This window comes from Artemia franciscana, chromosome 19, assembly GCF_032884065.1.
Source record: "Artemia franciscana chromosome 19, ASM3288406v1, whole genome shotgun sequence".
NCBI classification, from domain to species: Eukaryota; Metazoa; Arthropoda; class Branchiopoda; order Anostraca; family Artemiidae; genus Artemia; species Artemia franciscana.
The window spans coordinates 3,402,902-3,417,973 of record NC_088881.1 but is presented as its reverse complement, the minus strand read 5'-3'; the positions used below and the strand labels follow the sequence as shown (position 1 = coordinate 3,417,973).

At 33.5% G+C, this 15,072-nt stretch overlaps 1 protein-coding gene across 1 annotated transcript in view; it reads left to right on the top strand.

Annotated features, from left to right (window-relative positions):
• LOC136039173 (plexin domain-containing protein 2-like) overlaps positions 1-15,072 on the top strand; it is a 70,500-nt gene that overhangs the window by 18,352 nt on the left and 37,076 nt on the right. Inside the window, exons 3-4 of the mRNA XM_065722688.1 lie at positions 3,692-3,798; positions 13,223-13,351. Coding sequence (XP_065578760.1) covers positions 3,692-3,798; positions 13,223-13,351 — 236 coding nt within the window. The remainder of the gene's footprint in view (positions 1-3,691; positions 3,799-13,222; positions 13,352-15,072) is intronic.

The following is a 15,072-nucleotide window of genomic DNA, read 5'->3' as shown; positions in this document are numbered from 1 at the left end:
TTTTCGTATTTAGATGCATGAAAAAAAAATCTGGCTAGTAGGTGCGACATGGTAAATGCCAGGGGAAAGCTTGACTGCGGCAATTTTTATTGGTCATTTACCCAAAAACTTGGAAAATAATGCTTTTTTACATTTTTTTTTTCGTATTTAGATGCATGAAAAAAAAATCTGTTTAAAAAACTAGTAAGACGTTTTATAGCATAAAATATTCACTAGCAAAAGTATTTAGTAGTAAATGGATAGAGAAATTTTGAGTTATTAAATCAAACGAGCCTGGAACTTTTGAGATTATTATAGCCATTTCAATGAAATATCTTTATTGCTATATGAATGACAAAATAATGCATGACCTCATGTCCTCACGGGAATATCAGATACCACGGGTTAATGTCAGACAGCCCGCTTTGATTTGAGGGGAACAATTATAATATAACCAACGTGGTTAAAAGAGTGAATTGAGATTCGAATAAAACGAGATTATAATGAGTTCAAGGTGAGATTATAATAGGATTACCGAGGAGAGTTTTAGAGCTGTAATGTATACTTGTACATTTTGGTTTTCTCCTTTTTGAGTTAAATGAGTCCTGAGGCCACACATGTTGAACAAGGCAATATGAAAAAACGCTTGACCCTGAAAAATGAAACGAGATAATTCACAGCCAATTAAAAAAAAGTAAAAAGATGACCATTATGTTTAAGGAAGAAAATCGAGTTTCTCAATAAAGTAGGACTATAGTGAGGCCATGGTGAAGCTTTAATGGGGTTTCCAAAGAGATTTTTTAGAGTAATGAAGGCTGCATAGTTTGTATTTTGGTTTTACTTATGTTTAAAAGAGAAAATCGAGTTTCTAAATAAAACGAACCTGTAGTGAGGCCAAGGTGAAGGTACAATGGGATTTCTAAACAGATTTTAGAGTAATGAAGACTGCATAGTCTGCATTTTGGTTTTTGCTTAGTTCTAAGGCCATATTACTTAAAATGTCAAAACGAAAAAAAAAGAAAAAAGGTTGGACTTAGAAAAAAGAAATGAGATAATTTACAGCCAGTAAAAAAAAAAAAAAAAAAAAAAAAAAAAAAAAAAAAATTCATTATGTTTAAAAAAGAAAATCAAGTTTCTAAATAAAGCGAGATTATTGTGAGACCAAGGTGAAGGTACGATGGGATTTCTAAACAGATTTTTAGAGTAATGAAGGCTGCATAGTTTGCATTTTGGTTTTTGCTTAGTTCTGAGGCCACATTACTTAAAATGTCAATACGAAAAAACATTGGGATGTAAAAACGAAACGAGATAATTCACAGCCAGTAAAAAAAAGTCGCCTTCTTACTGTTCACTTTAGAGGGTGACTTCATTTTGATATTCTAGTGGTTTGTTTTTTTGTTTGGTTTTGTGAAATTCATAACTATTTCATTTTTTTTGCTAAGAGTAGAGCAACTTTTTATTTACAACAAGATATAAACACTGTTAATAAATGAAAATGCAAATGCCTTATGGCCTACTTAAGCGCATTGCCTGTTACAAAGTTTTTTGTGAAATTCATAACTATTTCATTTTTTTTTTGCTAAGAGTAGAGCAACTTTTTATTTACAACAAGATATAAACACTGTTAATAAATGAAAATGCAAATGCCTTATGGCCTACTTAAGCGCATTGCCTGTTACAAAGAAACGAAAAAATCGTCATGCAGATTCCATTTTCATTAATTTATAAGGTTAAATCTTTACAAAATAAAACAAGAGAAATAATAATAACCTGACAGTACTTGTACCTGAAATGAAACAAGAAAACTAGAATAACCTGACACTACTTCTTCCTAAAATGAAACAAGAGAAACAATAACAACCTGACCCAACTTCTCATGAAAATGAAACAAGAAAAACAATAACAACCTGACCCTGGTTCTCCTTAAAATGAAACAAGAAAAACAATAATAACCTGACCCTGGTTCTCCTTAAAATGAAACAAGAAAAACAATAACAACCTGACCCTACTTCTCCCTAAAATGAAACACGAAAAACAATAACAACCTGACACTACTTCTTCCTAAAATGAAACAAGAGAAACAATTACAACCTGACACTACTTCTTCCTAAAATGGAATAAGAACAATAATAACAAGAGTTCCATATTTTTGGTTCCATGTGATGAAGGCTAAAATCAACCCTAGGCGTTGGTCGCAATTGAGATGAAAAATATGATCTATGGATGTGGGATGATTATGAAATTGTGATTTTTGTTGTAAAAATGGCACAAAATTTCGGTGGAAGTTGATCAAAAACAAAATCTTGATAAATACGGGAATAGAAATCAGTTGGATCTGAATGATCAAAAATAAACCAGAAGACCTTATAGGTGTCTTACTGAGGCTGAAAAATCAATATTTGAGAGGATCCAAAGTGCTTAATTTTGCAAAATTTGTAGTGATTTGTAAATAGAAGCAAACGTATATGCCCAAACTGAAGTGCAATAAAGGAAATAAGGATGAACAAGAGAAAAATTAACTGTCTTCAAAATATTATATAGCGGATAGCGGAACCATGAAAGAATCCCAATGTTTTTGATATCTTTAGTGACAAGATTTTAATGTGTTCTTTGACAGATAAACTTTCATCTAGAAAAATTCCAAGATACTTAAAATGGCGAACACGTTCGAGTTCAACATTATTATAAAAAAAGAAAAGAGAAAGAACTGCTTTGAACAATGCCTGTACGTGGAAACAACATATACGTATTCACTCAGCATAAGGATAGCTGTATGAAGGCATTGACCAAAATATGTTTCTCTTTTTTTCATAGACTATGAATCGTCCCGTTGTTTCTATTGTCCTTTTTGGGCTGCAGTTCCAGAATCATTTGACACAAAAAACTAAATAAAAGATAACGCTGTTTCATAGCTATGAAGCACAAAAAGTCAAATATAAACATATTGTTAAATAATGAATTAATTTATGTCTTGGCCACAGTATTGTAACCCTTATAGATTTGTTCAAAATCATGCTCAACTACAACGTCAATAATGTATCCCGTTTGTAATTTTTTGAGTTGACCTGTATTCTACCTTCTAGTGTAAGCGTTAAGACTAATCTTATGATTAGTATGACAAATAAGATGACCGATCATAAAACCAATGTGACCAATAATATGACCAGTCATAAAACCAATCATAGTGAAGATTTAAGGCATTATTTTTTGAACTTCGTAAAGGTTGGAACTTGGAATAGTATTTTTGCTATCTGTTTGATAAATCTGGCAATTCACAAAGGTATTCCTCTGCTTCTGTGGTTCAAGTTTGACAATAAAACCAAGGAAATTATATATCAACCATAAATTTAGATTATGGATTAGATGTATTAGACTAACAAGCATGACTGTGGTGTTATTCAAGAATTAATTTGATTAATTCTAAACCCCGTTTTTACCATCTAATCCTCCAAATAATCTTAAGATAAGCGTTCCATTTTTATTTGGTCTTTCATTTGTTTCTATTTTCTAGATGAATACCCCCTCCCTCCCCCCGGGGAAGCATATGAGGATGCGTAAACAGTTAATCCTGATAAAAACATTTTGTACTATGGTGTTGCTCAAGGATTTATTTGGTTAATGCTAAACCCCGTTTATGATATCGAATCTGCCAAATTACGTTAGAATGAGCGTTTCATTCATGTTTATTTGCTAATTCGTTTCTATTTTTTAGATGAATACTCGACAGGAGAAGAATATGAGGATGCATACACAGTTGATCCTGATAGGCACATGAAATCTTTTAATGGAACTGATATTGGAATTACGAACACGACTGAGGTAATTCTGCTTTTGATCCCGTTTTCGCAATGCATTGCGTTCAATTGAAATTGTTGGCGCAAAGAATATAATGAAAAGAGAAATCACCAATGCAGCAGCACAAACACATTAAAAAAAAGACAGAAGGAGAAAAGGAAGACTGTTTTCCTACATTAGTGAATACTTTGAATGAATAAAATTCATAATTAAATAAGAGTAATCATAAATGATATAAAATAAAGAATACTATAATACATACTGCTATATAATGGATCTACAGAATATTTATACCATTGATTTATTCGCCTCTGTATCTGGTTTTCTCTGTTTTGTTGCTGTTTACTTCAAAAGATTATTTTTTTCTGTTTTACATTGAACTTTTTTGCTTCATTCTCTATTTTTGTTAAGTGTCACGGACGGCTTGACGGAAAGCCTTGCCGAAAGATATGCTTTGTCTTTTCATCTTAATTCTTCTCAACCGGGTGAAAATCGCATTCGTTTTTTGGTCTCTTAATACTTTTTATGTTTCAATGGCACTTGGTATTTACCAAGTGATATATAGCGATCGCAATTTCTGTCAGTATGTCGGTCCCAGTTTAGGTAGTTTGGACACTTCAAGATAAGTTAGGACGATGAAATTTGGCAGGTATATCAGGGACCAGACCAGATTACTTAGAAATAGTCATTTCTCCGATACGACCATCTGGGGGGGGGGGGAGTGGGGGGATGGTTAATTCGGAGAATTAGAAAAAACGAGGTATTTTTAACTTAGGATCGGTTGTGATGAAACTAAGTCGGAAAAATATTACATAAAGTTGGGTTAATTCGGAAAAATTAGAAAAAATTAGGCATTTTTAACTTACGAATGAGTGATTGGATCTTAATGAAATTTGATATTTAGAAGGATCTCGTAATTCAGATTTCTTAATTTAAATCCCGACCGGATCCAGTGTCATTGGGGGGATTTGGAGGGAGAGAACTGGAAATCCTGGAAAACGCTTAGAGTGGAGAGGTCGGGATGAATCTTGGTCGGAATAATAAGCGTAACTCCTAGATACGTGATTGATATAACCGAACCAGGTCCACTCTCTTTTTGGGGAGTTGGGGGGGGGAGCTATTTCGGTAAAATGGAAAAATTAGAAAAAATGAGGTATTTTTAACTTACAAAAGGGTGACTGGATCCTTATGAAATTTAATATTTAGAAGGACCTCGTGTCAGAGCTCTTATTTTAAATCCTCATCGGATCCGGTGACATTGAGGGGAGTTGGAGCTGGAAACCGGAAATCTTGGAAAACGCTTAGAGTGGAGAGCTTGGGATGAAACTTGGTGGGAAGAATAGCACAATTCCTAGATACGTGATTGACATAACCGGATCTGCTCTCTTTGGGGGAGTTGGGGGGGTACCTGATTTGGTTGTTTGACAAATTAAAAAAACTAGGTATTTTTAACTTACGAAAGGGTAGTTGGATCCTAATGAAATTTGACTTGGAAAACGATTAGAGTGGAAAGATCGGGATGAAACTTGGTGAGAAAAATAAACACAAGTCCTAGATACGTGATTGATATAACCGTAACAGATCCTCTTTGGGGGTGTTGGGGAGAGGGTTAATTTGGAAAAATTAGAAAAATTTAGGTATTTTTAACTTACGAACGAGTGATCGGATCTTAATGAAATTTGACATTTAGAAGGACCTTGTATCTCAGAGCTCTTATTTTAAGTCCTGACCGGATCTGGTGATATCGGGGAGAGTTGGAAGAGGAAACCGGAAATCCTGGAAAACGCTTAGAGTGGAGAGATCGTGATGATACTTGGTGGGAAGAATAAGCACAAGTCCTAGATACGTGATTGACGTAACCAGACAAGATTGACTCTCTTTGGGAGAGTTGGAGGGAGGGTTAATTTGGAAAAATTAGAAAAAATTAGGTATTTTTAACTTACGAATGGGTGATCAGATCTTAATGAAAATTGATATTTAGAAGGACCTATTTAAATGATATTTAAAATTGATATTTGGATTTGAAGGACGGTTAGTTCGGAAAAATTTGAAAAAATGAGGTATTTTAACTTACGAACTGGTTATCGGATCTCAATTAAAATTGATATTTAGAATATCACCTCAATACTCAATACCAATACCCCCACTCAATATCACCTCAATACGGTCTTAACGCTAAAGTTTGACTTTTTGTTCCAATTAAATGAAAAAAAACAAGTTTTTTTAACTGAAAGTAAGGAGCGACATTAAAACTTAAAACGATCAGAAATTACTTCGTATATGAAAGAGGCTGCTTCTTCATCAACGCCCCGCTCTTTACGCTAAAGTTTGACTCTGTCTCTCAATTCTTCTTTTTAAAACAGTAAAAAACCTTAGCGTAAAGAGCGGGGCGCTGATGAAGAAGCAGCCTCTTTCATATACGAAGTAGTTTCTGTTCGTTTTAAGTTTTAATGTCGCTCCTTAGTTTCAGTTAAAAAAAACTTGTTTTTTTTATTTAATTTCTGAACGTTTTTGAATCAATGCATGTTTTGATTTTGGCTCTCCGCAGATGAATAATTAAAACAAAATTTGCCTTTTTTTTTTTTTTTTTTTTGGCTAAATGGCTTTCTCATAATTTTGATCAAATGATTTTGAGAAAAAAAGAGCGGGGGAGGAAGCCTAGTTGCCCTCCAATTTTTTGGTTAATTAAAAAGGCAACTATAATTTTTAATTTTTTACGAATATTTTTATTAGTAAAAGATCTACGTAACTTATAAATTAGCTTACGTAAAGAACTTTTGTATTCTCATATTTTTATTACATATATGAGGGGGTTCGCCCCCTTGTCAGATCCTCGCTCTTTACACTAAAGCTTAAATTTTGTCCCAATTAATTAAGAATGACCCAGAATCACAAAAGCCGTAGAATAAATAGTTGAAATTACTAAAAATACTTTAGCATAAAGAGCGAGGTATTAGGAGGAGGTGAGCCCCTCAAATGGGTAATAATTTCTGTTTCTTTTAAGTTTTAATGCTGCTCCTTACTTCCAGCTGAAAGAACTTTTTCATATTTATTTTTTCATTGTTTTTTTTTAAATAATGCTAGTAAATCCTGCGCTCCCTTCATGGAGATTTTCTTCCCCCATGACAAACTGTCGATGGAAAGTTCCCCCAGAATATCCCCCTCTTCTCAACCCCTCCCCCAACCAAAAAAAAAAATCCTCCTGAAAACGCCTGTACACTTCCCAATAACCATTACTATATGTAAGCACTGGTCAAAGTTTGTAACTTGTTGCCCCTCCCACGGGGACTGTGGGGGAGTAAGTCGTCCCCAAAGACATAGTTATAAGGTTTTTTTTTACTACGCTGAATAAAATGGCTATCTCAGAATTTTGATCCGTTGACTTTGGAAAAATAATTAGCGTGGGAGGGGGCCTAGGTGCCCTCCAATTTTTTTGATCACTTAAAAAGGGCACTAGAACTTTTCATTTCCGTTAGAATGAGCCCTCTTGCAACATTATAGGACAACTGGTTCGATACGATCACCCCTGGGAAAAAGAAAAAAAAAACAAAAAAACAAATAAACACGCATCCGTGATCTGCCTTCTGGCAAAAAATACAAAATTCCACATTTTTGTAGATAGGAGCTTGAAACTTCTACAGTAGGGTTCTCTGATACGCTGAATCTGATGGTGTGATTTTCGTTAAGATTCTATGACTTCTAGGGGGCGTTTCCCCCTATTTTCTAAAATAACGCAAATTTTCTCAGGCTCGTAACTTTTGATGGGTAAGACTAAACTTGATGAAACTTATATATTTAAAATCAGCATTAAAATGCGATTCTTTTGATGTAGGTATTGGTATCAAAATTCCATTTTTTAGAGTTTTGGTTACTATTGAGCCGGGTCGCTCCTTACTACAGTTCGTTACCACGAACTGTTTGATTGTTTAAGAATAACTATTAGAATGATAAGTTTTTTTTTTTAATTTCTATAAAAAAAATTATTGCGTAATGAGTGAGGTATTGACGAGGGGGTAACCTTCTCAGCTGCGTAATAATTTCTTATTGTTTTAAGTTTTGATGTTGCTCCTTACTTTCAGTTGCAACAACTTTTTTTAAATTTAATCTCTGGTTATTTTTTAAATAACACTGGGAAGTCTGGCTTCTCCTTCATGGAAAATTCCCTTCCCCCTAAAAATTTTGTGATGGAAAGATCCTCCCACGTAATCTCTCCCACCAGAAAAATTCCTCCCATCCGAAAAATATCTGCCTACTTCCCAATAACCAAAACTATATGTAACCAATGGGCAAAGGTCATAGCTTGCAATCCTGACCCGCTCAATTTTGGGGGTCAAGTTATTCTCGAAGACATAAGTACTGGATCTTTTGACTATGCTGAACAAAATGACTTCAGTAAAAAAGGGGCGTGGGAGGGGGCTTTGTTGCCCTCCAATATTTTGGTCACTTAAAAATGGCACTAGAGTGTTTGATTTTCGATCTAATGAGCACTCACTCGATCCTCTAGGATCACTAGCTCGATACGATCACCCCTGGGAAAAAAAAAAAAAAAAAAAAAAAACAAATGACAAGCATCCGTGTTCATTTTTCTGGGAAAAAAAATGCAAAATTCCTCCTTTGTATAAAGAGCTTGAAACCTCTGCAGTAAGGTGTTCTGACATGCTGAATCTGATGGCGCGATTTTCATTAAGCTCGTTTGTCGCTTTTGGGGTGTTTCCCTCCTTTTTTGAAAATTGGGCAAATTTTCTCAGGCTCGTAAATTTTGATGGATAACATTCAACTGGAAAGATTTTATATATTTTGAATAAGCATCAAAATTTAATTCTTTTGATTTATCTGTTGTTATCAGGACTCTGTTTCTTAGGGTTTCGATTACTATTGAACCGCATCGCTCCTTACTTATAGTTCGTTACCACAAACTGTTAAAAAACTGACCCATGAAAAAGCGACTCGTTCCAACTTGTTCTGTGTTTTGTGAGTAGGGAGGGGGCGTTCGGGGGGAGGATACACCTGTGTTTTGAGCTTATTCCTCCTACGAATCGGCTTGAATTACTGGGACTTGATTTTACCTAGCAGAAACCCTGGCGCATACGGCTTATGAAAGAAAGCTACCCCATAAATTTTGAGAGGCCCAAAATTCACTCCCCAAAAATTAATTTCAGAGTTTTAAACAAGTATTAAAAATGTCAAATTATGCATCTGTGATATATTCTGTTACCTTTTTGTACATGCTTGTATTTGTCAAAGTAAAATACGAGCAGCATTCTCCTCTCAGCTCCTCTTATGTAAGCAGCTCCTGCAAGCTCATCCTGTAACTCTTAATACATACTGAAAAAAGATGCCTTTTCCTAACTTTGTCAAAACACTTAAGCCTTCTTAACAGTATATAATATACACTGTTACTATAAATAAATAGAAGCTTTTTTCTGAAATTGTGGACGAAAAAAGACGGAATTATCTTGGCTACGCCATTTGGCGGGAGAGTTGAGAATGCCACACAAAGTGCAGAAGTGGTAGCCCTGGGGGTGGCGATAGAGTGGGAGACCGAGAAATACACTCAGACGTGCGCACAGCCGTGAAGTCCGATGTGCGTATGTTACCTTGAAAGACCGAAATTGAAGAATGTCGACAAACACTGGTGAATGCCAACAAACACTCAATACGTCAGTGAAAGATTGAATATTTCATTACATTCTTGTTTATTCGAGTATATATACATTCTTGTATATATACACCCTGGCCGGTGTATGTCGACACGGCAGATATGCTCTGGAGAATCTCCAAAAGAAAGGAGCCAATTAGGAGGCAACAGGCTGTTTCCCACCAAGTCCGTTTCTCTGCTTCGATTCAGTCAGCTTTGCCAGTTAGATTTCTCATCAGGGATTCCCCCTGTAGTACGAAACTGCTATTTCACCACTATTTCATTATCTATAGCAATGTAGCACTTGCAGGGTTGTCACCTGTAGCGTGAAAGTGCTATTTTAACACTATTTTAGCTCTATCACATTTGATTGTTGCACCGAAAATTGCTTTGTGGCACGGATATTTGGGCAATTCTAGCACTTTAGGAACTGACCGTGGTGGCAACCCTGTTTGTCAGTCGTATGCAGGTTTGGTGGTGACTAATTAGGTAAGGTTATAAATCTCAGAAATGGGTTCTCAGAAATATAAAACAATTCAGAAATGCTCAATATTAACCATTAGTGCATAGTGAATATAAAAAATCTCAGAAATACTCAACATCCACCATCAGTGCATAGTGAATGTCGACATTCACCGGTGTAAGTCAGAAATAAGGATATTTAACTGACATTTCGGACATACACCAAGCGCCTATGTATATGTTGACATTCACCGATGAATGTCGATATTCGCCAATCAATCAATCAATTTATTGATACTAAAAGAAAAAAACTATTACAAAAGTAAAGTGGTTACTAGGCCCAAGAAGCTTTGCTTGTAATGGACCACAGAGAACAAGAATTAAACACTATATATATATATATATATATATATATATATATATATATATATATATATATATATATATATATATATATATAATAAAAAAAACAAAAAACACTGGAACAAGACAAGGACATTGAATAAATAAGATATTTAACAGAGAGAAGATTTAGAAGGAGATTTAACATATAGCTAAAAATGATTTTAAAAGAAGAGAAGAGACATACAAATTAGGAAAGGATTAATAAAGAGAGAGAAAAATTATTGAATTGGAAAGACCCGACGAAATAATGCCTTTGCAGAAAGAAAAGGAGGGACATCCGAAGGGATGAGTTCCATAATAGAATTGATTGATATACTGGAGACCTCTAGGCTGCTGTAAAAGATCGTTTTGGTAAAATAAATCGTCGAGAAGAATTACGTAAAGAAGAATAGTACATACCTGAGCCTGTCCATGAAAAAAACTGCTGTAGGGGTGGTGGGAGAGTACCTAGAAAAGCAGAATGCGCAAAATAAAGAGTACTTTTGCCTATAATATGAAAGGCTAGATTTTGGTCTTTCACCGTAATACATATATATCACTCAAACCCTAATGGGAAGATGTCCTCGTTGGATATACCTTGCTTCGTCGATGCTTTATGCGCCTCAGATGGTTCCATTTTTCGCCATATGTCATATGTTCGACATATTGGGGCAAAAGGGTTTTTGGTTTCAGAAGTCCCAAATTTCGACTAGAAAGACATAATTCCAGTTGATCAGTCTCAGTTTAATTCAAGGAAGAAAACATTGAAGAACATTTATTTTCATTTTCCAATTGAAAATTAAGATATCTGTTTTTATTTAATTAATTTTTTTTTAACCTGTTTGAGTTGGCTTCAGTACCCCACTTACATTGTGTCTTTTCTTCTTCCGCACATGTGTGTCAATCTTGTATTTTTTGAAGAGGTAAATACTTCGTTTAATTCTCAACCTCATAAGGTCAGCTTTAAGGCGGCTCTTAAATCATTTTGTTATAACTAAATAAAACGATAAATTGAAAAAATAGAAGGAAAAGAAATGTTAAGGAAATATATAGAAAATTAATAGAAACATAGTTTACAGAAAAAAGCAAAAAAAAAGCCTTCAAGATTTAAAATTTAAGAAATTTTTTAAAAAATTAAAGCAAGTATTAGAAAATATTAACAAAATGTAAAATACTATTTATTAACCTTTAATAAGATATGATTAAAACATAAAATTTGCTTTGTTCGGTTTATTTTCGTTTACTCATGTCAAGGTGGCCTTTGATGTAGTTGACGTCTTTAGATGGCAGTTTTTGCTTATTTTGCCCATTTGTTTACCCTTATTTAGGGACTTGCGGCCCCTGTCAAGTGTTTTCGTTCTTCTTCTTCTTTTTTTGCGTGGGTTTTATGTGTTTTCTGACAATGTAACTAAAATGTATTCATCATAAAGTAAATGATTATGACTAAGACCAAAGAAAGTAGTTTTCTCAAAAGGGCTAAATTGCAGCCGCTTCTGAGATCAACAGAACATACAGAGAACTAGAATTAATAAACTTAACAAGAAAGTACAGAACAAAAAGAATAGTTAATGTTAATTTAGCAAGTGGAACATAGGCTAGTTTAAAAAAAAATATACAAGTATACCTTCTGTAGGCTACCCTTTAGCCAAGGGATTTTTTAATATTCAATTCCATGTAGAAGAAGTGTGAGAAAGGAGATAAAAAAACTGAATTTTTTTAAATTACCGGTATAATTTCAGTGAGTAACTCTTGATGGAATTTCCCCCCCTATAATACAGCCCGGAATTTTCTTTCTAATTGTTTTCTTATTTAGTCCAGTGCAGGGGAAACTGAAGTTAGAAAAATAATTTTTTTATTTTCATAATTAAGCTCAGAATTTCACGAAGCGTCATTAGATGGTATTTCTTTTTCCTACAACACAAGACTTTCTTATTGTTTTCTCAATCAGTCCAATGCAGGGTAAATGTTTACTAAGAGATAAAAAAAAAGTTTTATTTTTATTTTAATCTTATAGATTTTCCAAGTAACGGTAGATGGCGTTTTGTTTCCTAGAAGACAGACTTAAGTTTCCTTTCTCAGTAGGTTCTTATTCTGCTCAATGCAGGCAAATGCTAACAGAGATAAAAAAATAATGGATTTTGTTTTCTGCAATTATCCGTATAATTATACTGAGTAACAGTAGATGGTGTTTTATTTCCTAGAAGGGAAACCCGAGTGTCCGTTCTCATTATTTTCTTATTTAGCCTAATGCAAGGATACTGTTAGCAAAGAGGTTAAAAAACTAGATTGTTGTTTAAAAAAAAAAACTAAACTTATAATTTTGCTGAGTAATGTTAAATGAGTTTTTTCCCGTACTGTACAAACTTGAGTTTTAATTTCTTATTCAGCCCAATGTGGAACCAATGTTAACAGAAAGTTTAAACAACTGAAGTTTTCCTAATTACCTTATACTTTTACTGACCAAATTCAGAAGGCGTTCTGTTTCCCAGTAGACAAACTTGACCTCCCTTTTTCATTTGCTTCTAATATCATATGTCGTTTCTTTTTTTCTATTTTTAGTTGTCATCCATTATATCTTATACATTGCTCTTTGCGTTCGGCCTTCAAAGCATTGAAGTAAAATGGAATAGTTATGTTGAGGTTCTTTCAGGTTCAGCACGCTAGGCTCTTCCATTATAATGGAAAATTTCCATTATAATAGAAAATTTTACAATATATTTGATAGTTGAGAAATATATTGGATAGTACGTCGGGAGAGTGGCAAATATATTGGAAAGTTGGACTTATACTGAAAAATGGATTTAAATGTGTTTTATGCTTGTACATATGTCGGTACCCCATCTAGATGTTTGTGAGCATAGGAATATTGCTATTTATAGTGTTTTTATTATTTGTTTGCCTATTATTTATTTGCCTATGCGGGTGCCTCTCCTATTGGATCACAAATACATGTATTTTTTTCAGGATACTCATATGTATTATAACAGCTCCTTTTATCCTGAGGTCTCAGGGACATGGAAAGAATATTGGTTAGACCTGACAAAGGACCCTGAATCCCACACTGTACTGCCCGGTGCACACAGGAAAACGGCTGTAAGATCTTAACCATTAGTTTTATATATTTATTATGTTTCATTTTCTCCTAATATTATTTCTCCTAACATATCTCGTGTATTCTTTTTTTTTCAACCAGCAATGAGACAACAAGAGGGAAGTCAAGACCCATGACAAGATATCCCCCCCAAAAAGAAAAACAACCAATAACAACAAATTCATAATGATAATAATATGCATTTATATCTGGAATGTCGCCTGCCAAGGTGTTGAATGTTGGTAGACTAGTTTAATTATTGTCTGTATTGTAATAGTATAAATTTTATGATAAAGATAAATATAAAACACACTATTTTTATAATTATTATCTATATAAATAATTTGAGTAATGTTTATTATTTTAATTATCTGTTTCTTATTTATTATGTTTCATATTCTATTTCTCCTATCATATTTCGTGTATTTTCTTTTCTTTTTATTTGTTTCTCATTTATTGTTTCTCATTCATTATATATCATATATTGTTTCCCATATCATATCTCATTTAATGTATAAGGTTTATATACAGTTATATTGTTATATTGTAAGGTTTATATTGTTATATTGTCATAAGGTTATATTGTTTATATACAGGGCCGTACCCAGTATGTTTTTTTTGGGTGGGGGTTTACAAAATATTTTTTTTCGGGGGGGGGGGACTACAAAAATAAAATGAAAATCAATTAAAAATTTGTTCGTATTCATTTTGTTACGTTTTTTCAGAGCCGGACAAATATTTCGGGGGGGGGCAACCTCCCCCCCCCCCCTGGATACGACCTTGTTTATATACAATGTCCAGGTTTTAGTATGTCATTTTTTCGCTTTTCAATGGTTTTAATATATTAAGGCAAGACAAAAATTATGCCATTGCTCTATAGCTGGATTCTGTTCTGTCTATGGATAGAATTTGAAATTTGGATTTTAATTGAATTTATTTGTACTTTAATTTTAATTACGGATTAGATTTTAAAATCCTCTTCCACAGAATTCTTCAGATCCAAAATACATTGGAAAATGATTTAAAACCGCTTAAAAAAGAGGACAAGCTATGCTTGAGTATGTAGAGACACTTCTTTAAGAAGAGTATCTAAGTATTATAAGTATCTATATAATTATCTAAGAATTAAAGTATCTAAGTAATTTTCTTTAAGAAGGGTATCTAGGTATTATATATCTAGGTATTAAGTATCTAAGAAGTAAAGTATCTAAGTAATTTAATAATTCTGGTTCTGTGAATGCATCGATCTGAGACTAATGAATCTAATATAATAATACTAATATAATAATAATAATGAATATAATAATATAATCTAATAATATAAGTCTTTTGTCTTCTTGGTGGAAGTTACTAATGCAGGTTTGTCGCAAAATTGCTTGTTTATATTGGAAGATATACCTTAAAATATGTACATTTCATACACTTTACAATGCACTTGTAAAGCGTGCATTTTGTACAATATGTACATTTTAAATACCCGTATGTACACAAAAACAAAAAAAAAGGTTGTTGTTGTTTCGCTTATTTTTGAGCCAGATCCTACAATATCAGAGCTGAAGTGAATTTTTATATTTTTTATATATTTTTATATAATATGTATTAGTATGTTTTTTATATATTTTGTTCCGACCAACTTCTGTTGTATCAAGCACGTTTTCGCTTTCGAGTGGAAAGATCTGTTTAAGCAGGCAAGATAGATGGCAGCACTTTTAATTCGAAGTTT